General features: G+C 39.9%; 1 protein-coding gene across 3 annotated transcripts; it reads right to left on the bottom strand.

Annotated features, from left to right (window-relative positions):
* Positions 1-440: 440 nt before the first annotated feature.
* Positions 441-27,629, bottom strand: arhgap29b (Rho GTPase activating protein 29b). Of its 3 annotated transcripts, none has more exons than XM_057334523.1 (23): positions 27,515-27,629; positions 26,266-26,613; positions 16,580-16,723; positions 14,230-14,326; positions 13,339-13,408; positions 12,054-12,114; positions 11,112-11,270; positions 10,964-11,028; positions 10,743-10,853; positions 10,274-10,354; positions 10,020-10,187; positions 8,942-9,079; positions 8,639-8,829; positions 7,952-8,121; positions 5,973-6,104; positions 4,910-5,008; positions 4,373-4,536; positions 4,101-4,289; positions 3,864-4,001; positions 3,463-3,695; positions 3,052-3,340; positions 2,846-2,945; positions 441-2,585 (listed from the first exon to the last, which is right to left on the bottom strand). In XM_057334523.1, exons 2-23 carry the CDS (start codon positions 26,531-26,533, stop codon positions 1,609-1,611), a joined length of 4,044 nt encoding a protein of 1,347 aa, XP_057190506.1. In that variant the 5' UTR covers positions 26,534-26,613; positions 27,515-27,629; the 3' UTR covers positions 441-1,608. The 3 variants fall into 3 exon arrangements, with proteins under 3 accessions (XP_057190506.1, XP_057190507.1, XP_057190508.1); XM_057334524.1 differs by having other exon boundaries at positions 441-2,582; XM_057334525.1 differs by lacking the exons at positions 16,580-16,723; positions 26,266-26,613; positions 27,515-27,629 and adding an exon at positions 14,769-15,215.
* Between the last annotated feature and the right edge of the window lie 283 nt (positions 27,630-27,912).

The following is a 27,912-nucleotide window of genomic DNA, read 5'->3' as shown; positions in this document are numbered from 1 at the left end:
ACTATTGCGAACACTTAGATTCAGGTTCGTTTCTAAAAATGTGTAACATTAAGTGATAGTTCAAGCAAATAAGAGAAGTCTCTCATCATTTATTCACCCTCTTGTCGTTTCAAACTTGTATGACTTTCTTCTGTAGAACACAAAATAAGATATTTTGGGTGCCAGTTAACGGCATTCTTCAAAATATCTTCTTTTGTGTTCCGTGGAAGAAAGTCAAACAGGTTTGAAATGACACGAGGATGAGAAAATGATGACGGAGCCTTTGGGTGAACTATTCATTTGATGACACACAAATGATATCAACATGTAAAAAGCCATTCAAAAACTGTCAAGTAAATGCATGACAATATCCTGGCAATGACCCACATGGTGACAACATTCTCTTCACAAAACCTGTGAAATTGCTGTGAAATGTGAACTGACAGGCAAAAAGCTGACAATAACAGTTGTAACTAAATATTTAATTTGCAAACATGTTGCATGTTTTCAGGAATTGTTTGTGTAGACAGATGTGTATGGCAGCTGGTGTAGAAAATGTAAACAAATGCTTAGAAAACAGAAGAAGGTGCACTTGCTCCGCCTAAAACATGCATGAGCAGCACTGTGTTTCCAGGAACCAAACTACACAACAGATAAAATACCTGGCAGCAACTGTATTACATCAGCAGTGGTGTAGCATTAAAAGTACAGTATGTTAAAAATTCAGGTCACAATTTTGACTTTTAGGCTTCGCAAGTACATCACAATAAGCATGATAGCATGACATTACAGACAATACTATACATATTTCATATCATACAAACAATATTTCACGTGAAACTTTCTGAATAACACATTAATATAACTTTTTATTTTCTGATATAGTATTGTCTCTATTGATACCCTCTGAATGGTTCAAAATAAAATGTTATCACAGTGAAAAAGGACAAAAGTAATGGCCATAATACCCCAAACAAATCACAAAACAGGTGAATGTCACAAATGTTTTGGACCTCTGCTGCTTTTGCTGGCTCAAACAGTAGCTTAAAGGGATAGTTCACCCAAAAATAGAAATTCTGTCATCATTTACTCACCCTCATGTAATTCCAAACCTGTTTGACTTTCGTTCTCCTGCAGAACACAAAAGAAGAAATTTCGAAGAATGTTGCCAACTTCCTTGAAACTATCTTCTTTTGTGGTCTGCAGAAGAATGAAAGTCATACAGGTTTAAAATGACAAGAGGGTGAGTAAATGACAGAATTTACATTTTTGGGTGAACTATCACTTTAACAGGACAACGGACAACTGCTATTTATCCAGAAAACCACCGAGACGTTTTGCGTGCATTTCATCTCTCTCTTAATATTTTGCCCTTTCTCAAAGGGATAAAAAACAATTACATACAGTATATACAGCATGGCACAACAAAGACAGTTTACATACAAATACATACATATTATAAAATAAGGCATTGATAGGTCCGCTAGTCTTGATAATGCTATTAAAATGACCAAATGACCATAAAAAGTCTCAATTCAGTCATTTAATAAGCATGCTATATTGTACCAAGCATGACAAAGAGTGACCCACAGGCCAATAGGCCAGCTAAGAGATATGTCCAGCTCTGATTTAAACAAAGTGAGCCTCTCTAAGCTCCATCTCCTGCACACGGCGGCTGCGTCTCTGATAGAGGGGTTTGGCCTCCGTGGGACTGAGCTCTTCTGCGCTGGAGCCTGGGGACTGAGGGGGAGAGTGCGTGGTGGGGCTTAGCGATTCACTTTCTGACAGTCCTTCCTCCGCTCCTCCAGATACAGAACCTACTGACATCGTCAGTGTCGTAACGCTCGGCTTGGCCGCTGTTGTAGCTGGGGTGATCAATGATGTAGGTGTGGTAGGGGGCGTGGCCACCGTTGTGGCAATCGTCGCTACAGTTGCGGTGACCGCTGTTGTTACTATAGTAATGGCTGTTGTATATATTACTCCTGCGGTATTGGTCGATGCAGTCAAATCAGTTTTCGCCACCGAGTCGAACGACCTGAATTGGCTTCCCGGTTTATAGAAAGTTCCAGGAGGGGGTTTTAATGTCCGTGGTGCTCTGAAAGATATTGGAGCTGTGCTGGACTGGCCAGCACCAGTTATATAAGGACTGCTGTTGGGTGTCACACTGACGCTGCCCAGTGTTCCCGAAACAGTCTCAGCGGATGACTTTACTGAGTCAGTCACATCAGACGACGGAAGGTTGGCCACAATCATTGCAGTTCTGGGCGTCACATTGTAATGCCTGTATTGTTTGTCCCAGGTCCTTCTTAGCATCTGGGTGTCTATGAAGGGGTTCCTGTAATAGCTGGAGAGTCGTGGTGTTGAAGGCTTTTCTGGTTCGGTGGTCTCCTGAATGGCAGCGGGAGGATGTTCTTGCTCAGCGGTGTTGCGGCTGTTACGCTCATTAAGCAGTCGGTCAACGGGCATGCTGATGGGTCGGGACACCTGCTTAGACCTCGGGGGGCGCATCTGCACCACTGGGGTGCTGGCACTGGGTCGGCCAAAGACAGATGTGGTCTTCTGTGCCTCCACTGGACCAACCCCATTGATGTCTGAACCGACACCTGCTGGAGATAAAAAACACTATCTGTTATTGCCATCATTTTTATTACTTTCATTTTAATCTGAATTACTAGAGTTACAATTAAATATTAGCAGGATTTAAGAATAGCAAAGCAAGTAATTACATTTTAACATACTATAATATTACAAAGGCCAACATTCTCAAGACACTTTTTCTGGATTGTCTGCAAAGCCTCATTTTTAAATACCTAAAGTACACAAGGTCAACTTTGATTTCACAGTGCCCCGAGACACTTATACTAACCAGACGTCTGTGCTCTATCGGCCCCCGTCTTCATTTCCTTCACTTCCGCCAACAACTGTGAGGTAATGACAGATGAGTGTCTCTTGTAGACTTTAGCGCTCTAAATAAAAAATACAAAAAAAGCATATTTTGAAAAAGTTTGTACCACAAAAAGGCCAAAATAAGCCAGATGAGGTGTCACAGCTTCCATCCTCTATTCCACTCACCTCTTTGATATCCATGAGAGAACGTGAGTGGCGACTGAGTTTTGGTTCTTTGTCAATAGAAACATGTGGGGCCGTTGGGTTGGTGGGAGACATGGGGCTGAGGGGAACATCAAAGATCATCTGTTGATGACTGATGAGCAGTTCTACCATGCGGGCCTGATGGGGGTAGTCAACCAGAGAGGACAGGGACACTTCTGCCTCTAGCTGTCTGGGCTTTATAAGTGTGGGACCAAAAATGATACCGAGGTTACTAGCTGTCATCTTGTTCTCCTCGGCTTGCTCGGATACTCTGTAGAACAATGTACAGTAAAGAAAATGAAATTCTCCAATTCTGAACAGATTGAAGGTGTATTTTTGATTCTGTGCATGACACCGCCTTTTGTTTATGTAAATGTTGGAGTGGTTGTGTACCTGTGCAGGTGGGCGATTAGAAACTGCAAGGTTCTGTAGTGGGCTGCGGGAAGCTGGCGAAGGACATCTCTGATTTTAGAGACGACTCTTTTGAGCTCAATGCTGAGGCACTGCTGCTCTCCTGATGATTTACTTTTAGCTGAACCAGGCTCATCCGCCAAGACGTTTTGAGTCTCTTTCGCCAGCCCGATGACATCATTATAATACCGATACAGAATCAACGGTTCTGGCAACTGAAAGACAAAGATTCAAACTTTTTCTTTTTTCGAAAATCTTAGGTTGAGACATTAAAATGACGATGGTGTGAATTGCAAAGAAAGTAGGAAGTTTCATAACAAAAAGAAAAAAGTTTCATGTTTTAATACTACAAAACTGGGATAGGTTCATTTGTCTCACCACACCTGTCTCAGGTAAAGCTTGAGCACGTTGCTTATGTCATGCGGGTGTAGATCAGAAAGCTCCACCAAATCCTTTCCGTTCTCGAAGGCCTGGCACAGCTTTTCCACACGAGACTTTGCCCCATTCACACGATAAATGCCCTTGAATTGCATCGAAAGTAGGTGTTACACAAAAAATGACTCGGAAAATGAAACCTTTTCATTTCTTCTTCCAGTAACATTTCAATTATGCCCATTTACCTTAACATTCAGGGCACGACTCTCGATTTCCGAGGTGCATTTTTTGATGATGAAAGGTATGCCGTCAGGACTGTTCTTAGCTACCTGAGCGAAGTCAATCCCAAACAGGTGCAGTCTGCCCTGGAGCTTTTTATGACCACACTGAATAGCGAGAGTCTCCAGGCATTTCTTATGACAGGCCAAGGAACACTATGTAATAAGAAATCATGACAATGACAAGCTATTCTACTTATCATTAAAGTAAACAGAATCAATGTGGGTGTTGAAGATACCTCCTCGCATTCAGCCCCGTGAAACACCACCAGGCCGTCACACTCTCTGCATTTGGAGGGTGCACGCAGTTTCCTCAACTTGTGGGTGTGAGCGGCTTTTGACATCTGAGCGTTTCGGAAAGGTCCAGGAGAACTGGCTGTTACCATCACAATCTCAGCATGTCCTGGGAAGGGCAAACGTCATCAGTTTCTAAGTCTAATTGAAAAAAAAAAATGCTTAAAAATCGAAGTCTAATCAGTGACGTGCCAGACCAACAACTAATCTCCAAAACACAGTTTTTTAAAAGTAGGTAGTTAACTATAATTGAGGCCGTTATTATTATTGTTATAAAACATTTCATGGTGAGGTAAACTGAGAAACAGGAAGTGTTAACTGTGGCATTTTGCCAGTATCAACACTCCGCCCATCTGTGCATAACAAGCAAAAACATGGATGTGAAGAAACTCAGCACTTATGTAATACAGTAAAACTGTAACTAAAAGGTTACGTGAACACACCGACCCACAAAAGCACACGCTTCATAGTGTACTACCAACCATTATCTAATGGGGAAGGTGGTTCTCTCTCATCCAGGTCATCCGCAGAAGACATGGTACCAGTTGAGGGAGTTCTGGGAAGCCTGCGTTTGAAATCCCCTGCAACAAGAACACACACACATTAGTCTCACTTCTGTTCTGCACAGGACTTCTCTTATTCTCTACTTCTCCATCCATCTCACTGAGAACTAGATCAAACAACAGCTTACAAACTTTACTCTTTAACAGAGTAAAGTTTTCAGTGTCTAAAAAACTGGTAACTTAAACAGGGTTCAACAGTTAAGGGTCGGGTTATGAAATTTGCACATTTGAACATTTCAATCATTTGTTGATTAAATTGGTGTTTTTATGATGTTCTGTGGATCCTGATATAAAATATATGATCATGGTAATATTATCTAGAAAAACAAGCATTTATAGTGGCTACATAAAAGGGCTTTTCACACTGCGCTTAACCCCGGGTTATCTTCATTCTAAACCCCGCTTTTAACCACAGGTAAACAAACGTTTCACACTTGTAATTTTGAAGCTGGGATGTCCCCGCATTTTACCCGGGGTTATGAAACCCCACTCCGAAGCAGGTGCGAGGTGTCATTTTTTCTTGCATGCGGAACAATAAGGTATTCGGTTATTTAAAGGGACCACGCACTATTTTTATTCAGTCAGTTTGACGTTGCAGTATTTATCCAATCATGACTGTTGACACTGCAAATATGCAAAAAGAAAGTTAACCCAGGGTTTAATGATGTACAGTGCGAATTGTCAGGTTATGAATACCCAGGGTTGTCTCTTAACCTCTGGTAAATTATAAGCAGTGTGAAACGTGAAACAGATAACCCAGGATTCTGTTTACCTGGGGTTTAGAATAACCCGGGGTTAACGATTTCAAGTGTGAAAAGCTCTAAAGACTACAATGTTAAAAAAAGAAAAAGAGTCAAATTTGAATTATTTATTGAGGGGGAAGTGTTTCTGACACAAAATATGTTGCTAAAATAGGTTATAACTTTAGGTGTCTAACATGCATAACCAGCACACATTTATGGAATGATGTTGGAGAATGTACCTGGACTGGCAGTGGGAGAGTCCATTGAGCGAGACTCACTGCTTCCTCCAGCGCTTTCTGAGTCACTGCACATCCCTCCTCCACCAGCACTGCTTGAGCTCCAGACCCGCTGAGAGCCCTGCGTCCTTACCGCTGCAACACATAAACCATTCACAATCACTACTGGTGTATGACAGCAGTAAGGCTTAAACTTATAAACAGTCTACCCAAAAATTCATTCATCTTGTATTCACCCTTATATTGTTCATATTGTACATACGACTCTAACACAAAAGAAGATATTTTGAAGAACCGATGAAGACGTTTCTCAAAATATCTCCTTTTGCGTTTCACCAAGTGAGTTATACAAAGGTTTTTGAACATAAAGAGTGAATAAATGAGGACAGAATTTCTATTATTAGGTGAACTATCCCTTTAAGAATATACTACGTGGAGTGTCTGCGACTCGAGAAACCAGACCATACATATGGTATTACGCTAAATATCACTTGACAAAACAAAACAAAAACTAAATGTCCACACACGTATATATAGACCGTTTCATTGGACGCGCGCATGACTCCCAGTAAACTTCCGGTTTGTGTTTGGCTAGTGTCTAATAATATAACTATTTATATTTTATTTATGTTAATATTCATTTGTATTATTATTTTACAGTATAATAATTGTATTAAATAAATTATTTGGCGAATTTTGTCGTATGTTCATTTAATTAAATAAACAATTTGTTGAATGGGTCCTGTAGTTCGGTCGCATTTAATCAAACCGCATGGTACATTGACATCTAGTGGTTGAGCTTGGTATCGGAGTCTAAATTCAAAGTATTGGAGAGACGAGTTTAGCCAAGTAACCGTTCTTCTCGGTTTCTTTTGATTGTTATCAGAAATAATCTACAGGCACTCTATTGTTTGTGAATGTGTACCAGAAGTTAAGTTAGGGTCACAAAAGTGCGAATGCGCAGTAACGTTTGTTGATGTTGATAAGATGAAACAGTCTACAACTGCTCAAATTTTTTTAACAAAATATCACTTGGCCACAGCATTTCTTAAACCTAAAACATGGCTTTGAGTATTGTCTTCAACACTGCTCTCATAACTGAATTTGTTACTGCATTCAAATTAGTAAAATTTGAAAGCAATAATTATATTCCTGCATACGATTTATTCAAAAATCCTGAAAGTATAAAAAGGCATAACACAGCTCATATCTAGGCCATGGTTTTTAATTGAGTCTGGATGCTGTTGTAAATATGAGCTCAGGATATGATCCAGCAGCCTAATCACATCACTTTATCAGGGGTTTTTGTGGTCGCTGAGGGCCGATCTGGGTTTTGGGCCTGAATCCTGACTGCTGGCAGTCCTTGTCCAGATACTCTACAGCCAGTGCTGGCCAGATGTTAAAAACCTAAAACAGATGCGTCAGGCCTAAAACTAACAGGCTGCCAAAGCTTGCCAAAACAAAATGTGCCTTGAAGTGCAAAACATCTCAAGATCCTGTTTTTATTGGAGCAAAGTAAAAGTTTGGAATTTTAGAGTCTACGAAATGCTAATAAAGTTTCTTTCTCAGCTTAATTTGCAAGGACAACTATAAATGTGCCAGTTGTATGCTGATTTCCCCATAGAATGTAAACACTGGCACTGTCAACAATGCTTTTCTGGGAAAGTTGAGTGGAAGCAATTTTTGCTAGTCCATTTGAAGCCGCTAGTGGTTAACTTGGCTACCTTACACATCACACAGTATCAATAAGAAAGTATAATTACAGTCAGTGAAGCTCAAAGAACTGAGAATACTTCAGAATCTTTATCTGGAACCTGTTTTCACAGACAGTCACATAACGCAGGTAAAATTACAGCTTTCATCTCCCTGGAGCAGTATGAGGTTATGTGTGTTGCTCAATGGGCATTATGCCAGAGAACCACCCACTCCTTTGCAGGGTTTGAATGTATAAACTTTCCATCTCAAATCTTGGGTATACCTACCTATGTCTACACTGCTATTGGAGCGTCTCTCTCCGATCTTGGTCTTGGAGGGCGGTGCGGTCCCCTCAATCTCATCAGCGCTGTGATTATCTCCAGAAGTGACTGAGCCCTGTGACAGGTTCCCGTGGGAAGAGTGGGTGTTGCTCACAGACCTCTTATGAAGGGACATTCTGAAAAGGATAAACATAAAAATACCAGGGCTGTCAATCAATCCAAATAATGACATGATGTGTTGATACATCTGAATACAACAACTATTCACATTAAAATTAGCAGAGAAAGAAATCGCAAAGAAATTTGAATATTGTTTTCAATATTTTAAATTCTTTATGTAACATGCTCTAGAGATGAACATAGCTGGCTGTTTTTAGCATTTTGTGAAATAGGTTTCTTGTTTTCTAAAATGCTCTTAAGTTTAAAACAATTCAGTTTTGAAAAGATGTGACATTGGTTAGCCTGTGTTTAATGCGCAACAGGACTGGATAGAACTTGCCAATATCTGTACAGGTGCGCGTGTATGAGGCCGGTGTGTTTCAGAGGTCAAGCTTTAAGCGAAGTTTACACAAGACAGCGATTACAGAAACTCCCGGGTCTTCATTCAACATTCTTCCTGAGGAAGATGCAAACAATACACGCCCCTCTCCGGCCCGCACGGAAACCAGAGCTCTGCTGCGAGTGCAGACTAACCCAGTTTTGGAGGGAGCGGTGATGTCCTGAGACAGAGACTCCAGCCACACACGCTCTTTGGGCAGACTGCACACGAACTCAGAATAACGCTGGCCCGGCTCGTACTTTTTGGCTTGTTCGCACAGAGCTTGATAGTTAACCGGCAGAGGCACAGTTTGAGCCTGCTGCATCTGGAACCAGTTCACCGTCACCTACAGTCAGTTCAGAAGAGAAGTCAGTGTACTACAATAAAAACATTTGCTTTTAAAGAGAGGTTGTGGTATACTGAGTAAATATAGTAATGGTGTCAGGAGGGATACACACCGCTTTAAGGGTCAGATCACATTGGAAGACCAGCTTCCGGATCTGAGCGAGAATCTCACTCTTGGCGTTGGAGAGGCCGACCTTTCTTGCCTCGAGATCAGCCACACTGGCTTTACACTGCTCTTGTGCTTCCTCTGCCTGGAGTCACCACAAAAACATAGATTGTGAGCCAAACGTAACAAAACAGAAGCACAGTGTAATTGTCGGATGTTCTAGTTAGTGTGCAATTTATGTGCACCAAAAATAACGACCCTTCCAAATAGGTTTCCAAATGGCTGAGGCAGAAATTGACATGTCAAACTATGTTTAAAAAATATTAAAGTTCACCCAAAAATGAAAATTCTGTTATTTACTCACCCTCTTGTCATTTGAAACCTGTATGACTTTCAATCATCCGCAGAACACAAAAGAAGATATTTTGAAGAATGTTGCTGGCACCCATTGACTTGCATTGGTTTTGTGTCCATACAATAGGAGTGAATGGGTGCCGGCACTGTTCGGTTACCAACTTCTTCAAACTATCTTCTTTTGTGTTCTGCAGGAGGAAAGAAAGCCATACAGGTTTGAAATGACAAAAGGGTGAGTAAATGCTGACAGAATTTTCATTTTTGGGTGAACTATCACTTTAACGGAGACTGCGATGACTAAAACTGGACAGCAATGGAACTTTAAACAAATTACATACAGCAGCTTTCAAAGACTAAAAGAAGTCTTCACAAAACAGCAAGTAGTTTTACAATTTTCGTTTTTTTATAGTTATATATCATGACAAAAATACCATTTGTATGCTTTATGATAATAGATAGTAGATGCAGCATCAGACTGTTACAGCCGAACTATTATTCAAAATGTAGGTGTAAATAAATCAACCAGATTTTAAGTAGATGTTGTGCAGATGTTGTACTCTAAACTAATTCCCACAAACCCTTTTCTGTTTTTCTCATCACCACATAGATGCGCCCAGTAAACCAGGTCAATAAACACAAGGGCGTGTGTGTTCGTGCAGTCTGTGATGGTGGTGGAATTCAACGTAGAGCATTACAATTCTTTATAGTGTGGTTCTACATTTGTGTAGTACCCTCTGTAGGGCCTCTTCCTCCACCCTTCGTTTCTTCTCCAGAGTTCTGCCTCCTGTGGCCGGCTGCTCCTCCTCAGTGCGGCTGGTGGAGCTGCGGGCTTTCTCGTACTCCTCCCTCTTCTGCACCTTCAGCAGACGGGCCTTCTTCACAGCGTTCTCAGCCTCGGTCTGAACACACATACGCATTATTAAATGTTAACGTTCTGAAGAAACGCAAACAATGAAATGAAGAGAATTTAAATTATCATTAGTACCATTTTCTTCAGCTCTCTTTGCCATTGTTCTTTAATCTCTTTCCTCTGCTTGTCCAGGTCGTTTTTGCGGGCCAGCAGTGGCTGTGGGAATTATGGGAAACGTGTTGTTAAATACTTGGTTTAAGGATTATTTTATAAGGAGTTGATTGTGCTTGAGGTCTATACACAAAGTCCAAAACTAACACTCATGAAGCACCAAATAAAAGTAAAACTGCATGTGGAAAGTAAATAATTATATTATCACTTTACGAGTTGGAATGTAACATTATTATGAACTGCACAACACATGTTTAAATCAAAGATATAAATAATAGTCTGGCCCATGAATATACAAATTACATGCATAATTATAAAACAAATCACTAAAAGTTATATTTACATTTATCTTATTGTAATTTTAGGTCAAAACTGGATGGAAAAGATGTATAATTGTATTTATGATTTTGACCCTCTCCGTTTATAATCTTACCTGAATGAATTTGTTAGTTTGTAGAGCCGCAGCTGTTTGCAGCAGAACCTGATTGTACTCAATCTCATTTTTGAAGGCAGAGACATAAATATCCTGAAAGGGCATGTAGTCCTTTACAATAAATAAAAATAATCTCATTAGAATGCTGTTTAGAGCACCGGCCAAACAAGAAAGACAATGTAAATACCATGTTTAAATCAAAATAATGTACTAAAAAGTACCTGTTGACTTGCAACTGTCTTTGCGGATTCTGCCATCTTGGCAAAGCTTTTGGCACATTCCATGTCTGTAAAACACCAAAATAATGTTCAACATAAAGCTGACTAGCAACTCAGAGCAAGAAGGAATAGGCTTTATGAACAGACTGACCCAGGCTGAGGCGTTTCTCTACCCAGGCTAGAACATCTTTGGTGTATTTGGACCAGGCCTTAGCAAAGAGTAAAGCCGACTCTACTCCTCGGTCATTTCTCAGCAGAAGCAGGTCCACCTGTTCCACAGGGGACAATTCTGGAGAGGACAAAGCAGGATCTGGACACACAAACACAAACTTGATACACACATACAAAAACATACACAGACCTTCCACATCTTTTAAAAAGAGATGTTCAAAATGAGGTACCCTTTGAACAAGATGATGTTTATGGTTCTGTCATTTAAACTCACTATAAAATCCACTATACAATTTTGCGCTTTATAGGCCAAAAGTTACAAGGCAAATTTAACAGGTTAGCTTTATTAAAGGCTGTGAAAATGTGGCAGACTGCTTGTAATATTACTAAATATGCTTCACCGTCCCCATGGCACAAAAGACAAAGAAAAATATCTTTCTAAAACTGACACTATAAGGCGCACGCTGGTAGGTACGATAAAAATACTGCATTGCATCTGCGTGCGAGATAATCTCATAAAATCTGTGCTGAACCTTCGCCAAATGCACTGACACGCATCGTTTTGACCCCCCTCCACACACACATATATAAACACCGCCCAGCTGCGCTCCATCTGAATCCAGGCACCCCGCCCAATAAGCCACATGTGGTTCCCATTCCACACAAAACCGTAAAAAAAGCTAAAGAATGTCAACCATTTGGCAAAAAAGAAGAATGTGAGGCTATATGAAAAATATCACGAATGTAAAATAACTGTTTATCTGTGTATTTGGTAGAATAACTCATTTCATGTGTGGTCCATTAAAACTAGGACAACTTTTGTTGATATTTGTATTTCAGGGGGAGCGTGCAAACCTTCAACGGCATGAGTCTGAATGCTAAGTTTTACAATGAAAACAAGATGCAAGAAAAAGAGATTTACCTGCCAGATAATTTCTCTCTTGATGACATCCCCCCAAATCATCAGAGAGGTTTTCAAAAGACTAGAGGAGATAAAGAGAAATGTTTCATTAGATAAGTTGGACTACAGAGGCGAGGAATGAGATCTGTGCTTGTTTTCACTTGTCTTTTATCTGACAACAGTCGATCAAAGCCTTAAACAGCTTGCTCTTTTAATAACAGAGGCAGGTTTCATCATTTTCAAAACAATCATGTGAGCTTTAAAGGTACAGTTCACGCAAAAATGGAAAAATCTTTTATTATTATCATGTTGTTCCAGACACATGGAGTTATTTTATCTGTGGATTACAAGAGGAGTATTTTGAGAATCCATCATCGTTTTCAAACGGTGGGTTTAATTTACTCAACTGGTAAAATACAAAAAAATCAGTTTAGCCCAATAAATGACTAGAAATAACAATCGTTTTGATATCTAACCATAAGGTGTTTTGGTATTGTGGTTAAACTTCGATTTAATTCATACAATGACAAATAAAATGGCTCTACTAAAAAAGTATATTTTCCCCATATTTTGGAGGATGTTGAGACAGATTATACCCGTATAGATGGGTGCTCACATGAAACGTTTGGGAACCCCTGGTTTAAAAGAGTAGTTCACTTCAAAATTTGCCCCCATTCACTTTTTAGAGTGAACTACATTAAAGGGATTGTTCACCCAAAAATCAACTTTGTGCTCCGGTCCATGAAGACGAAGAAGAAGTGCTCTTGTGAACGCGCGCCATACACTGACAAGACAGAGGAGAATATATAGATTGAAGTCGGTATTTTGGTTTGTTTTTCCCACATAAAGCATTCTCGTCACTTCGAAAAAATTCAACTGAGCCACTATGCGCAGATGGACCAATTTAATGATGTCTTTATACTTTTCTGGACCTTGGCAAAAACTGACACCATGGTTTCAATGAGGAGGCCTGGAAAGCTCTCGGATGTCACCTAAATATCTTTATTTGTGCTCCGAAGATGCCGGAAGTTCTCTAAACATGTTTAACGTCATGTGGGTGAGTAAAAAATCACACAAAGTTGATTTTTGGGTGAACTATCCCTTTAAACCACATCTGTACAACCACTATAAGATCACCACATAGTCATTTAGTATATAATGGCTAAATTTTTCTTTTTGGGTACATTGTTCCTTTAAAGAATGTTTAAATATAGGTATATAAATATATGTATTTAATTATAAGTAGGTTCAAGCTCCGTTTGTTCACTCCATAGACACTAAAAAAATGGAGGTGATGATGACTTACACGACTTCTGGTCTGGGGAAACCCCAACCTGCAGCCGCTGTCCACATCTCCCATAAGGAAGTCAGACACTCTGAAATGGGAATGAGAGACTCATCAGTCAATACACTGCATATCAAATATTTTGGCCTTAACTTTTCTCTTAGTTTTCATGATTATTTTATGCGAGAAAAAATAAAACGATAGTTAACCAAAAAGTGAAAATCCTATCATCATCATTCACTTGACATTATGTTGTATGAGAACGTCACGTCATGACATGAGGGTGAGTAAATGACAGAACATTCATTTTTAATGTTACATCATGGCACAAGCGGTAAAACAGTCAGTAAGACAGGGATAGTTCACCCAAAAATGAAAATTTTGTAATCATTTACTCACCCTCAAGTTCCAAACCTGTATAAATTACTTTGTTCTGCTGAACACAAAGGAAGATATTTGGAAGAATGTAAGCAATTTTCAGTTCTGCGACATTACTGGCCACCATAGTAGGACAAATTAAAATAGTAGTCAAAGGTGCCCCCGGTACTGTTTGCTTTCCTACATTTTTTTTAAATATCTAATTTTGTGTTCACCAGAACAAAAAAAATACTATTTTTTTTCTACTTTGGTAGTGAATGATGTCCCAGAACTGAAAATTGCTAACAGTCTTCCAAATATCTTTCTTTGTGTTCAACGAAGAAATGTATATAGGTTTGGAAAGACTTGAGGGTGAGTAAATGATCATTTTTGGGTAAACTATCCCTTCAAAATACACGGCTGACTTGTGACAGAAACCAAAAGTGACTAAGCTGAGAGTAAATATACCGATGCAGGGCTTAGTTTTATGTCACTTTTGGACAATAAGCATTCTTACAAAAGAGAGGGCTCCAAAAAAAGATAAAAAGTACTCACACATTGCCAAACGTGAATGCCAAATTGTCAATGGTTGTGTATATCTCGCCAAAAATTGTATCTTTGTTGTCTTTATTGACTTCTTTGATGTTCAAGCCTGTGGAAAGTAATAAACCCCAAAATTACAATTTGTCCACTCATTTGATTTGGAGAATAACAATTATTAGACGATAGCCACAATTCTTCTGCCCACTGTGTTTTTGGCAACATGGCTTTGTAAGCAACTACAATCACCATTAATAATAATCTTCATTAATTACATTGTTTCAAGCAGTATGCCAATGCTATTTTGGCTTCTTATGTTTTGAACACTTACACAAGAAGTTGAGAGCTTTTTGACCTTAAATCTTCAAGCAAAATACAAATCTTTTCAATAGGAAATGGAGAAAAGATATGTGACAGGCAGCAAGTGAAGGCTCAGAGAGGCTACGAAACTTGCATTAACCAAGTACTTCCTGTCTGCTAGCTGTTCCTCCCCTTTACAGGAAACTCTCAGAAAAATTCAGAGGATTTCGACAGAGAACTTTCGCCCAACTTACCAGCTGTTTTAACTCGCACCTTAGTTTAGGTCCCATCATATCCAGGTTTGATACGGTAAAGCACAGAACACGGCTAAAGCGTAGATAAAATTATCCTGACACTAATGCCACAGCCCAGTTTAGAATGATTCAATGAAGCTTGACTTCCACTTTTTCCTGACAAACTGGGCCAAAAAAACAACATCTGCTATAGTTTCCAGTTCCGCAGTTTTTTGGATGGATGACACGGAAAACACAGTGGCTGTCGGCAACGGTGGGAATCCCCACCCTCAACTACCACTCAAGATCGCAGCTACAACGGAGGACAGAAGCACAGGAGAAGAGAGCGTGAGAGGTGCGTGGCTCCTCATGCATGCCTCTCTGCTTCTGAATACAGCCGGCCCCTGCAATGGAATGGAACGCTGACTTCTTCCTCAGGACATCCTGCAGTTCCACAACAATGCTTCCACTTCTGCCCCCATCGCAGCTCAACTATGAGAACGGCTACAGTCAGCCAGAAATCAGTTCTCTCAACAAAAAAAATCCTCGAAAGTAGAACTGACTGTTGACAGTCACTTTGGAGAGTAAAACAAGTCTTCATAAAACCGTGATCTCAAGAGAAAGAACTGTTGTTGAACTAAAACACATATATATGGGGTTGCTGCACATTTTGATAAAATAAAACCACTGTTCCAAAACTTAATTATCATCATCCCTACAAAAGAATGTCAAAATTTACAGGTTGTCCTATTGTCCACAAAAACATACATGCATATATTTTTTCAACCCGACACCAGATGTTTGAGGAGATGTTTGATAAAAATCTTGCCAAAATATCTCCATGCCTTTAACACTATCAGGGTGCGATGCGTCATAAGGCAGGATAAAATACCTGAGATAACAGAGGCTCCTGCGGATGAGAAGCAGAGATAAAATACAGGCAGTCAAATGCCACTGACTTGTTCTAGACATGGGTGGGGGAAGAAAGAATTTCAATAACTTGAGACATTTGACACTTTTATTGATGCGCCCTTGAGAGATTCTTCAGCAAAACTATGCAGAATTTAAAAAAAAAGAGACCTCATGGACTGTGATCAAGGGTGAAAAAATGTGCATCTGATTTCCTGAAGCTCCATCTAGAGAAGGCAGGCTGACATGAAGTCAAAAGTGAGTTTGTGTAGGGGAGCTTTTGTGATGGAATGTGGGTCTTTCAGGTAACTTGAAGCACTCAGGTTGAGCTGGTCTCTAAGACATGTCTATCTTAACAGTCACAAAAAAGCAAACGCCTCAAGAATGCTGTAAAAGATTACACATACAGCATCTTCCCTTTGATAGAAACAGTGAAAAGGGTCATTGGCCCTCTAGTGGCACAAGCTGATACATTAATAGCAATTTCAAAAAACACACTTTTGAAATCAGCTGAGAATTCTTAGGACAACTAATAAAAGCCACATTCATTATCTCTGTATGACTCAAAATAATCCGTTTTTTATTCTGCAGCCTCAGTCTGGGCTGCAAGCCGCACTAAAGTACATTTGAAAAATATTGTGCCCTTCCCCAAAAGTACAATGACCATTTCATTTTAAACACAAAACAAAAGTGTTTATTTGCGTTTAGGAAACTGTGCAAGAACAACTAGGTTTTGAGAACTGTCTAGCTACTTCCCCTCAACTTCAGCCTGGTGTTGACTCAATGTTCATCATCAACTACTAAAACAGAACTGCAAGTGTCAAACCGAGTGAAACCAATGGCACTTTATTAACAGCCAGCAAGAGTCTTTTGCTGCAGATCTTTAGTTTTTAAAAGTGGGTGGGGCTAAGGAGAACGCTCACCTTTGACTTTGGCAATAACTGTGCCTGCAGCACCGAGAATTTCTGCAGAGTTCAGCGCCTGGTGCTTGCCGATGACGGCCTTCAACATGCGGACCAGCTCGTCGAGTCGCTCGTCGACCACGTGCTGCAAGCACTCTTGATTTTCTGTGGGTGACAAAACAGAAAGAGACCACAAACACGTCAGCTCGGCTACTTCGACATGTTCAGCTGTAAAACAATGTGGGTACAGTAACAATGTAGTCGGCATTAAAACTAAAGACTAAATAATCACATGCAATGTACATATTACGAACGCAACCGGAAAAAAAACAAAAAAACGAGAGCAGCGTTTTTATTTCTGCTCTGACAGCCGAGAGACCACGCTGAACACTGTAAGTGTGTGTTAGAAATTTGGAATGGTGAGAAAACCTTGTGCTTGACACGTTGTTCCTCTTTGAACATTTAGGTGTTCAGCTGGCAAAGTTTAGATCATGTTTGGCTAATGCGTGTTTCATATCTGTAGATGGAAAGTAAGCGGTCTCTTGTGCCTGTTCGAACACATTCAACCACATGAGCGTCTACACCACGAACACAATCTGGTCGAATGCGTTTTCGACTACCTCTGGAAGTGGTCGAAAGTGGACAAGCTCAAAACGTTTCCCACCCCGTTTACACCTGTATTTAGTGTCGTCCACTTATGATCCGATCGATCAAAACGCATCATAATACCAGGTGAAAACAGGCTCTAAGTCACCAGCAACAACAAAATGACAGAAGGAATGTTTGCATGAAGTGGATAGGGTATACACTGACTATGCCGTTTGTACCAGACGACTTCACATCTACTGTAACTGGACATTGTGAAGCGTTTTGGGGTTTTGATAGTAACAACAGCATCTGTTTTTTATCCCCACCTCATGCCACAGAGATGAGGCAGAAGATTTATGCAAGCACCATATAAAAGGTATGTGTGTCTGTGTGTATGGAGACACAAAGAAAAGATACATTTTCAACTGGAAAACAAAAAGGACACATAAAAGTTTAATTTGTTCAGCTGATAGTTAAGCAAAATCCAAGCTCTTGTCACATGAAGACTAAATTACTGCAACGACCTCTTGACTGCCCTTCAAGCCAATGTGATCAAGCATGTACGTATATGCAATTCTTTCACCGGCAACATTTTGATTATCATAATAATTTTAAAAAGCTGTTCATCCAGACTAATTTACTGTAGATTTACATCAGTTGCCTAGCATTAACCCTTGTATGGTGTTAGGGTCTGTGGGACTCGTTTTCATTTTTTTATCAAAATATATATATATTTTTAATTCAAACTCATTGGCCTTGGTTTATTTTCTGTGAAAAACATATATCAGGACAAATTTTCAATGACCGCACACTGTACACCCCTCTTCACATTTATATTACATCTTGCATATTACATATTACATGTTCGGGTCCACTGGACCCAGGGCTTACAAAATTGTGGAAACTGTAGGTTCTGTGTACCTTCATTGTGTCCTCTTCATGTCTGGGCTTCCTTTTAGTATGTTTGTGTGTGTTTCTGTGTGCGTTTGTGTGAAAGAGAGTGTTTGAGAGTGTGTGTAAATGTGAGTTTTCTGTTTCTGCCCCTGCCGTTCCCGCAAAAAAATGTGAAAAGTGAAAAGCACTTCAATTCATAAATGTGATCTAACAAAGGTACAGGGCAAACATTAACCATATATGGTGTTTAGATTACTTGTAATTGGGATGAAGTAAACATCTTTTCATTATTTTAACATAAAGTGTTTGATTGTGTTGAATTAAAAACCCAAAACTGCAGCGGGTCCACTAGACCCACCATCACTGGCTGAGTAACAAAAATATGAACACCACACGGGTTAATAGATGTTTGATCTGTGGTTGGATATATGGCCGCAGGAAAAATTAAGAGACCAATCAAATTTTTCATTTAATCAGCATTTCTAGATGTATTGTCTTTCCTGTAGCTCAGTGGTTCGATCCCAGGGGATTGCACATTGAAACAAAATGTATAGTATAATGCAATGTAAATCGCTTTGGATAAAAGCGTCAGCCAAATGTATAAATGTAAATGTAAATGTATTGTGGCCATTCCAGTCTAGTGTCTGTTGAATTTCAACAAAGTCAAATCTCAGGAGTGACAAAGACATCCAACACCAATGTGAAAGACTGACAGCATGACAAGACAAATAAAAAAATAATTTTTAAATTTTCCCTAAATGTTCAAATATTACTGATGTATTGCTTAAAAGTGAATATGAACTTGTTTTCTTTGCCGCTTTTGAGGTCTGAAAAATACAAAGCAACTTTTCTGTTATTTTGACATTATTCTCCAATTTTCATTTTCTGCAAATAGAAAAAAAGATTTATAAGAAATTTGGGAGAAATATTGTTAGTAGTTCACAGAATGAAACAAAAAAATTGACATTTTACCTAAACACATCTAAATAGTAAATTCAGAATTTGTATATTCAATATTGCGAAAAGGCTGAACAATATTGGGGTATATGTAGACAGAGGAACAAAGAATCTGTAGAATTTTATGAATGACGGGCATTTAAATTCTGCAGATTATGTGCATGCCTACATCCGTGTTTCCTTCCTACTTGTTTAACCTGCAGCAAGGGTTTCTAGACAAATCCTAAAATCATGCTAAACACAACAACACAATGACCTGCTACTCCACCTGGGTAGCCAGGTGCAGGTCTTCTCCCCGGCAAGATTAGGAGATTCCAGTGTGATAAAAGGAGAGGAGGCCCTAGCCTCAGGGACAGTCAGTGTCCTCTCTCCTCTTTGACTTTGAAGTGTCCCTCACCGAGAACACAGACAAAAGGCCTCCGTCACAATCCTCCACCCGTGTTGTAGGTCTTCCTCTCTGTGCCCTCCTAATTACTGGTGAGAGGTCAAGTCCCAACCAACAGGTCATAGAGGGAAACCTTGCTCCGATTACACTTTAACTGTTTATATGGGGCATAATTTTAAAATCAAAGACCTAGTATACTTGATATTGGTATAGTCAACTCCTGTCTGAGGAAGCTTTTTATCGATTGGTGTTTGATTTGAAGCTACGTGTGGCCCAAAATGCAAGACGGGCCCATCTGAATGACAGGGTGAGTTCCACCCCCTCCCACAAAAAGAACAAATAGAATGTTCCATCCGCCCAATGGGGGCCCAGCACACAGGGGACTATGTCATGTGTCGGAGCTGATTGGGGTCCCAGGACGTCTTCATGCCGGCATAGCAACCAGTGGTCTCCAAACCCGCTCTCGCTCTGTTATGAATAATGCATCGATCTGGGCCCCCAAACACTTCAGTGCTGTCAAAACAATGGTATTAAAAAAGTATGCATGAAAATTGCTCACGGGAACTGAGGAACATTGTTTTGGTGGGGATAATGCAACAGAGGCACACACGCATTGTTCGGGACGAGCCCCCTGCCGATGGCCCTCTGTCCAGGATCCATTACACTGCGAGAGCTCCAGCAGCGAGTCGCTGTTCCTCCCACGCTCAGCGTGCGTGCTGGCCCAGCCACGCTTCACGCTCAGTCTCTTCATGTTTCACTAGTACTCTTCACCCACCCCTCCGTCTCAGATCAGAGCTGTTTAACATAATCTCACCCAACTGCCAAAAGCCTCGCACTGCAGTGTGAGAATGAAGCACAATAACGTTCCCTATCCTGCATTTCGGTCTCATCTACTCGAATGTCAACTTAGTTTTCATTTCGGAACTGGTGTCATCATTTCGATACAAACAATGCTTTTTCCAGATCTAAGCTGAAGGTGATGGGTTTGTTTTTAAACTGAAATTGCGAGTCTCCTCAGCTTACAAAGATTGAATGCAGCAAGCAAAATTCAATTTCAAAATACTAAATGAAAAGTGACTTATCTGACCAAATCTTTGCACTCAAGCATATTTTTTTATTAATAAGCAGGCCTTCTCAAAGACACAAAACTACTGTAAGGTTTCCATTTAAATTTCTCTGTTAATTTCTGACTTCAGTTCAGTATCTTGAGCAAACAAAACATGTTCTAACTATTGCCAAACTAAAAACATACTCAATTAAATAGATTGTAAAGACTGCTATAGTCGGAAACTAAAACATCAGTCTTTTCCTGACACTGGGATGTATATTTTCCAGCATATGTTCCAAATGTTTCCCAGAAAACTAGCGAGTTGACACAATGTCATCATGCACTTCAAAGCATTTACGCACAGCTGCTGGCATTTCCTCCGTTGCTAACAACAGGTAATCAATAGGCACGTCTCGACCTGCCTTAGTTGTGCTTTGCCCAAAGCGGCAGCCGAGCTTAGCGACTCTGTTGTGATTCATCGGTGAGAAAACGCCACTGGGTTTGACGCTGTGCCTGTCAGCCTTCCTCAAACCATCCCACTTCTCGTTTATGGGAACAGAAATACCATTCTTCGAAGTGCAGGAAAACAACAGAAACTGGATTGTCCCGTTAGCATATTAGGAGAAAACAAACTGCCACAAACACCACTTTAGATGGGTAAATCACATATGAAATGTTTAATTTCAGTTCATTCACATATTTCATGAGCTAAACCAAAATAACCCCTATCAAGAGGCTTCAAGTTGACGTGCACCCTGATAAACACACCTCACCCAATGATGGTCCTGCACTCTTGCTAGATTTTCATGGGCCAGCTGGCACATCACCATGACCAATCTGCTGAACTGTGGCTGTAAATCCACTCCCCAGGAAATGCTACCCAACCGCAGGCACACACAAAAACATCCCTCACCTTCAGTGGGAAAGTTACTGCCCAACAAATCTCTCTCCTCCACTTCACAAGCGCAGCGACCCATTATATGGCCTACCACGGGGGCTTTGGCAATAGTGCCACCCGCAACACTCTTTGAAGCAATCTCATTACACGAGGGTGGGATGTCTTTTTTCACTTTTTCAATTTGAAGGGTTTTGTCCACATCCCCAGATTAACACCACTACAATATGCTGAAGGGGCCTCCACCCCAGGACCTCCAACAGGCTGGTGTATTCAAGAAAACAATTTCTGGGTCCAGCTATGAGAAAACAGAACTAAAATCTGGCATCTTTAATTTTTATATCTAAACAACCCCGCGTTTGCTTCACACTTTTCAGGACCCCCTTACAGTAGTCTTTTTTTAATGTCATGCTCTATGTGTACTATCCTTGTTTTGAGCCACAATAAGAGCACAACAGCTGGAGGTAGATAACACTGTCGGAAGCCTTTTTTAACCAAGTCTAAGAAATGTGAAAGAGCTGAACTAATTTGAAACTAGTTCTGTGTGGACTCAGATCCTTCAGAGTTCCCACGCTTCAGGATAGAGTCTAAAAAATCTAACCCTTTCATTATAGACTGACGCATTTTAAAAGATCTCACAATAGTCAGAAATTGCATAAATTCTCAGCAAATAAAAGAAAAAAGCTGGTAAATTCCAGATATTTTACACCTAGTTTGGCAGAACTGAAAAATTGCAAACTGGAATGTTTTCATTTATAATTGGGATCTTGCAAACCATAGAAAAACTGGCTTAAACTGGGTTAAAAGGCTAAACATTTTTGTTTTAAATTAACATGTTGGAATTGTGTTTTGATAACTTTTAGTAAAATAAAGAACGAGTCAGTCAATTCAGTTGGATTACTTCAGCTAATTTATATACTGTAGTTGCAAGTAATTCAGACTATTTGATGTACATTTCAAACCACTGACACACATAGTAAACATACAAAAATACAGAGCGCTGCTATCTGATCTATGCTAAATCAGCCTATAGACTCAATAAAGATGCATGAAAGGTCCGAAAGCCACAAACCACATGGCCTTTTCCTGGTTGATATCACAGTACTCTTCAAACTCATTGCACTCAAGAAAAGCTATGATACTCCTCCTCTCAACAGAATAGCACGTTCTTTCAGTAACCCGCGTGATGAGCGTGAACATGCCACAATATATTTACTCATTCTGGATGTGGTTCTCCCCTAACACAGGGGGAATTATTTGATATTTGGACCTTCCAGTAAAAACACCCCACCCTTCTGAATATCCAACTGTCACGGGAGTTCAACGTTACACTAAAAACATCTCCATTTTGGATTCAAAGAAATATCACACTAGGCTTGGCTCTTAGATGTGTTTTGATAAAAGAAACAAAACTTATTGAATGTGTATAGCATCTACCGGTTTAAAAAAAACATTAAACAGAGAAAAATTTGACTATTACAACTTTGCACTTAACACTTCACTTACTAGCACTTCCGCGACTGCCAGCATAGTGTCAAATAATCGTGCCAGCGTGAAAAATGCCTTTGAAAAATCTTTAAAATTTCAACAGGGAAGAGTCATTTTTCATGTGTCACGCACCTAACAACAGTCAATCGAAGGCACCATAGCAACAAGTGAACATTTGTTCTGGAGGAATGCAGGGTATGCAGGAGGAGGGGGCGTTATGGCAGAGAGGAGGAATCACAGACGATAAGAGTTTTGTCAGACAGATCAAAGTGATGAGCCATACTTACGGTCAACATAAACACTAACTTCAGCAACAACAACAAAAAAAAACACAGAAAGAAAACAACTGATAAATAACTTAATCGTTTGAGCAGTTAGCACCAAAGCTTCAACCAGGCATTCAGCATGCTGTGAATTTAGACTGCAGACGTAAACATGCAAAGAGATGCGTTTCCCCGGCTAACCTGTAGACACTAGTGTGAAATAAAAGCAAGGGACACAGCACACTCAAAAAATTGAACTGTCGCTGTTGTTAGTTTGACTAAATCCATCCTTGTTCACAGTACATAAAGAATGCAAGTAACTACATTTTTATTTATACTAAAAATTTAGTACTGTCGGCTTTACTTAAGTGTTTGGCAAGTCAACTTAACATTGTTGAGTAAAACGCAAAATCCAACAGTCAACACGACTGGTTGAGGGGAATTTTCAGTTCCCAGCATGCTTTGTGTAAGACTGCATTTAGGCAGTAAATTTCGAAATTTTGTGTTATTTTAAGTGTTTTTTTAGTAAAGATAAAGACTTGTTTGTGCTTAATGTTCATTTATCTTTGAGGTTTAAAAGAGTTTGTTGTATTTTTGAATTTTAGGGTTACCATTGTTTAGAAGAGTGGTACATGTGCTTAGGCTGTGAGAGGTTAAAGTGCGCCCATGATGTCTATTGCATCATTCTATGAGCATGTTAATGCCAGTACTGAGATGCCTCTCATCTGATTTGCTCATTGTGTTTTGACTTACATGCAGTAACTAAGTCTGTATATAATTAATGTATGACAACAAAAAGTACCATTGAGAATGATAAATATTACAATATGAATGATTTGGATTTACTCAATTTAAATTTCTTTTGATCATACAACTAATTTGTTAATTGTAGAAACTACTCATATTTGCATATTTGCAATCAACTACAAGTTTATTCACTCGATTTGTTTTGTTGGTATTTGTGTTAATACATTTTGCCTGTATTCTAACACAATCATTTTAGGTTCTAATACTGTGGTAACAATGTCCAAAAAGCCTCTTTTGAGAAGGTTAGTGTACTTAGAAATGATACTAAAATAGCAGCGGGACAACAGCAAATCTATAGTTACCACACTTAAGCGGGTTTTTACTTCTGCGTCGGACCTACGCCGTAGGCAACATGCTGGTTTTCGTTTATACTTGTGCGTCGTTGTCCTCGTCGACAGGCAATGGCCACTAGGCGTTAGAGCTGAAGATCTTTGCCCGAACCAGACGGACCCAACGTGACCCAACGGTTTCGGTCGGGTTCGGGCTTAATTTCTACCATTTTACACGGGCTCGGGCTTGTGCGGTAAATGAGCGGTCATGTGATGCGTTCCAATTAGCTCGAGAAAGATGCAAAAATGGATGCTGAGGAGGTGAAACGGAGGCTTGACTCTGGTGATTACGTTTTGGTTGCACCAGCAACTAAAGCAAAGTCTGAGGTGAGGAAAAGTTTTGACCATGTGCATAATGAGAATAATGAGCCAGTGGGATATGTGATATGTTACGATGTTACGATGTTACAGAGGACTTATTTTATTTCTTTGTTCCAACTTCCAAGTGGCCTATAGCCTACATTAGTCGTTAATAAATTATGTTAAAACATGTATAAATGACGCATTCTTGACAAAAGCTGTGTGCGTGCGCACATTTGAATAGCCTAATGTCGGGCTGTAAACGGGTTCGGGCTTTTAAAAAGCTGTCAATCAAAATGTACTTGTCGGGCTCGGGCCGAATTCTGTCGGGCTCGGACCCTGTCGGGCCTAACTTTTAAGGCCCGATTACAGCTCTACTAGGCGTCAGTGTCCACGGGTGTGTTGCTTGTGAGGAAGAAGCGGTTCGTTGTGTACGCTGTCTGAGAAGTATTTAGCAGTGATAGCAGCAAGTAAACAGTCACTTTTTCAGCTCGAGTTGTTAAATACAGAAAAACATAGAAAATTCATTCGGAAATGCATACGAGTAAACCCGACGCTATTGCAAGTTTTTTTTACCTTAAGGGAGGGGGTTCAAGCAGACTAACCATAGTGCTTGCAGTCCTTGTCGCATTGACGACATTTTTGGGAGGTGCGCGTCAGGCTACAGCATAGGGTACGCATCTCTGCGTAGGCTATGGCGTAGGTCTGACGCAGAAGTAAAAAACAGGCTTTACTGGCGATCACCATTTTAGGTTAAATGTTTTTGCAAAGACACATAGAATGTGAGGGCGAGCACAACCTTCACTAAATCCAATATAGGATTTTTAGCTATTCTTAGATGGGGAAGTATTTATATGTGTAAATACCACAAACCATAATTGGCCCATTACTATCTATACTCCACAACTCTGTCATTAAAGCTGAAATTTTGACAACGGCTTTCGCTCTTTCACTGTGTGTCGAAAATCAACTCAGCAAGCAACTGCTTTTCTAAAATGGAAAGTCTAAAGGGAACACAACTTTCTAGCTGTTACAGACAGTGCAGAACAAGAACATAAAGCACCTGGAAGACAGAAGAACATTCTACAGGCACAGTGGGTCATGCAGTCCTATCTATTTTGATTCTAGCATCGGGAGGCAAATATCAGAGATGCCTTGTGCAGCAGAAAAGAAACACTCTCAGCAGGATGGCCAGGAGTTTACCCGTGGCATCCTGACAGACGTGGCACTCCTCCAGTGATGAGAATGAGGAACACTAACACAGCAAACAAGCACTCTGCATTTGCGTGGGTTGAGACAGTTAACCCACATGCACGCTTAGTAGATGCTGACACAAACAAGTGATACCACATCAACCACAGCTATAACATTTTACAATAAAGTTCTATTTGTTAAAGATTTATCGAACACGAACAGACAACAACAATGAACAATATGGTTTAATACCATATAATACAAATTCAGCTGTTCACCGATTCATGTTAGTCCATTGTGCAGTTACTAATATTAACTGATAACTGTTAATTAATAAAAAATTAAGTTGTTAATATTAACTTATATTGAATAAATACTAGAAGTATTGTTCCTTGTTAGTTTATGATACTGAACCAGTTAACTAATGTTAACAAACAGAAGAACCTTATTAAAAGTTTTACCACCACAATTTTTATGCACCAAAGCACTTGAACCTGGCAGGCAGCATTTGAAAGAGCAAGCTTACACTTAGAATACACGCTAGTACAAAGAATCCCACCTCTGGACTGAAAAGCCTCCTCAAGGCTCAGCAGCACGTCAGAAAACTTGCGCACATCATTGACCAACTGCATGATGTAGTCAGGGTCTCCTCCGGGTGGGGTGATGGCATGGTCCAGGCCCATAGCGCTAAGGGGGTTCGTCTTAGAGCACCGGCCCATATCTTGTGTTTTGTTAGAGCCGACAGCCAAAGGCACAACGTTGGGGTGGGACAGACGAGCACCGCTTGTCAAGCACTTATTCCCACTGTTGCTGCCCTGTCGAAACATTCCAGCAGCCACTTCTGCCGTTACTGAGCCACCTCAGCCGCAGATCCAAGCACCCTCCTGCCAGTGGCGAGCTGGGAGCACTGCGGAAGAACAATTGTATAATCATTAAAGCAACTAAAGCAAATCACTTCAGATGCAGAATGGAGAGTCAAAAGCAATGCTTATGTTCTTTCTGATGGTGAAATCTAAAGTTAAAGACCTGTAGTGGTAAGCAAAGGCTGTACTTCTGTGTCAACTTAAAGGTGTTTTGTCATTTGCTTAATAAACATTGCATTAAAATTAATCAGCATCTATTGGAGAAGTGTCCTATTTAGATTGCATTTCTAAGCAATGAAGCTTTAATGTTTTTTTACTTACTAAGAAGCCTAAGTAAGTAAGTGCTCTCTTTCAAACTATGAACTATTCGATCTCAAGACCTTTAAAGTTACCTCAAACTACGTGACCCATCAATCCAGGGATCTCCAGCCAATCATATGAAAACTCGTTGACTGTTTTCCGTAATTACGTCCCTGCTTATGTTAATCGTGTGGAACGTGACTAATGCACTGATCTTTATCGTTTAACAGCTTGACACCTGTCACTCATAACTGACACTCTTAAGATGTCTTGAGTGGACATCTTAAGGGACAGAAATTAAACAAATTATTACTAAATATAATTTGTGTCCGAATTAAACAATGAATTTTGACTTAAATTCGCCTCCAACGCGAAGCACTGATTCACCATTACGCAGTATTATTAATATTCGCATTAAATTCTGTTTTTGTATTTAATATCACTTATCTCGTCACCAGTGTGACGACCCTATAAAACACATAATATTACAACTAACTCACTCATCGTGAAACTTTAAATCCCTTCTTTAGTTCATAGCGGTTTTACATTTTAGCGCTGTTAGCTAACCAATTTCCCTGTTCACGAGAATTAAAATATTAAGGGCTAATTAATGTATACTGAACCTCTCAAAAGAGTAACACTTACTTGAATATCTCATAAGACACATCATATTGCAGAGTTATGAAGACAAGTCTTGTGTAAATCCATGAAATATGCTCGAACGAAACGCTGGCAAATCGACAACACTCCACATTAAAACGAGTCGGGTGAGAAACTTACTGAGGGATTGACTCAAAATTTACTCACGTGACCACGCAGCTAACTTCCTATTGGCTGACGGAGTCCGGTAGCGCAATCCGCTTGTTTGCTGTTTGAAGGACTAAAAACGGCGAAGTACATACAATAACGAAATTAGTCATTGTAATCATTTTAAATCGGTTAGGCTTAAATTGGGGTGATATACTAGTAATGTCCAGAGTTACGTAACCTTTTGGCTCCACTTTAAAGCTGGTTATTATGGGTGTATTATGGTAAATCATAAG

The sequence above is a fragment of the Triplophysa rosa genome, linkage group LG5 (assembly GCF_024868665.1).
Source record: "Triplophysa rosa linkage group LG5, Trosa_1v2, whole genome shotgun sequence".
In the NCBI taxonomy this organism is placed as follows: domain Eukaryota; kingdom Metazoa; phylum Chordata; class Actinopteri; order Cypriniformes; family Nemacheilidae; genus Triplophysa; species Triplophysa rosa.
Note: the sequence above shows the minus strand (reverse complement) of the source record. Positions and strands in the feature narration are given on the sequence as shown.

What these genes read in the sequence shown, in the direction of transcription:
- arhgap29b (XM_057334523.1), bottom strand. Translation starts at nt 26,533, where the DNA reads ATGTTTCGACAGGGCAGCAACAGTGGGAATAAGTGCTTGACAAGCGGT. An exon ending in GCATTCACGTTTGGCAATGT is followed by an intron (nt 13,409 to 14,229) that starts GTGAGTACTTTT and finishes TTCCCATTTCAG; the next exon opens with AGTGTCTGACTTCCTTATGG. An exon ending in AAAGAGAGCTGAAGAAAATG is followed by an intron (nt 10,188 to 10,273) that starts GTACTAATGATA and finishes ATGTGTGTTCAG; the next exon opens with ACCGAGGCTGAGAACGCTGT.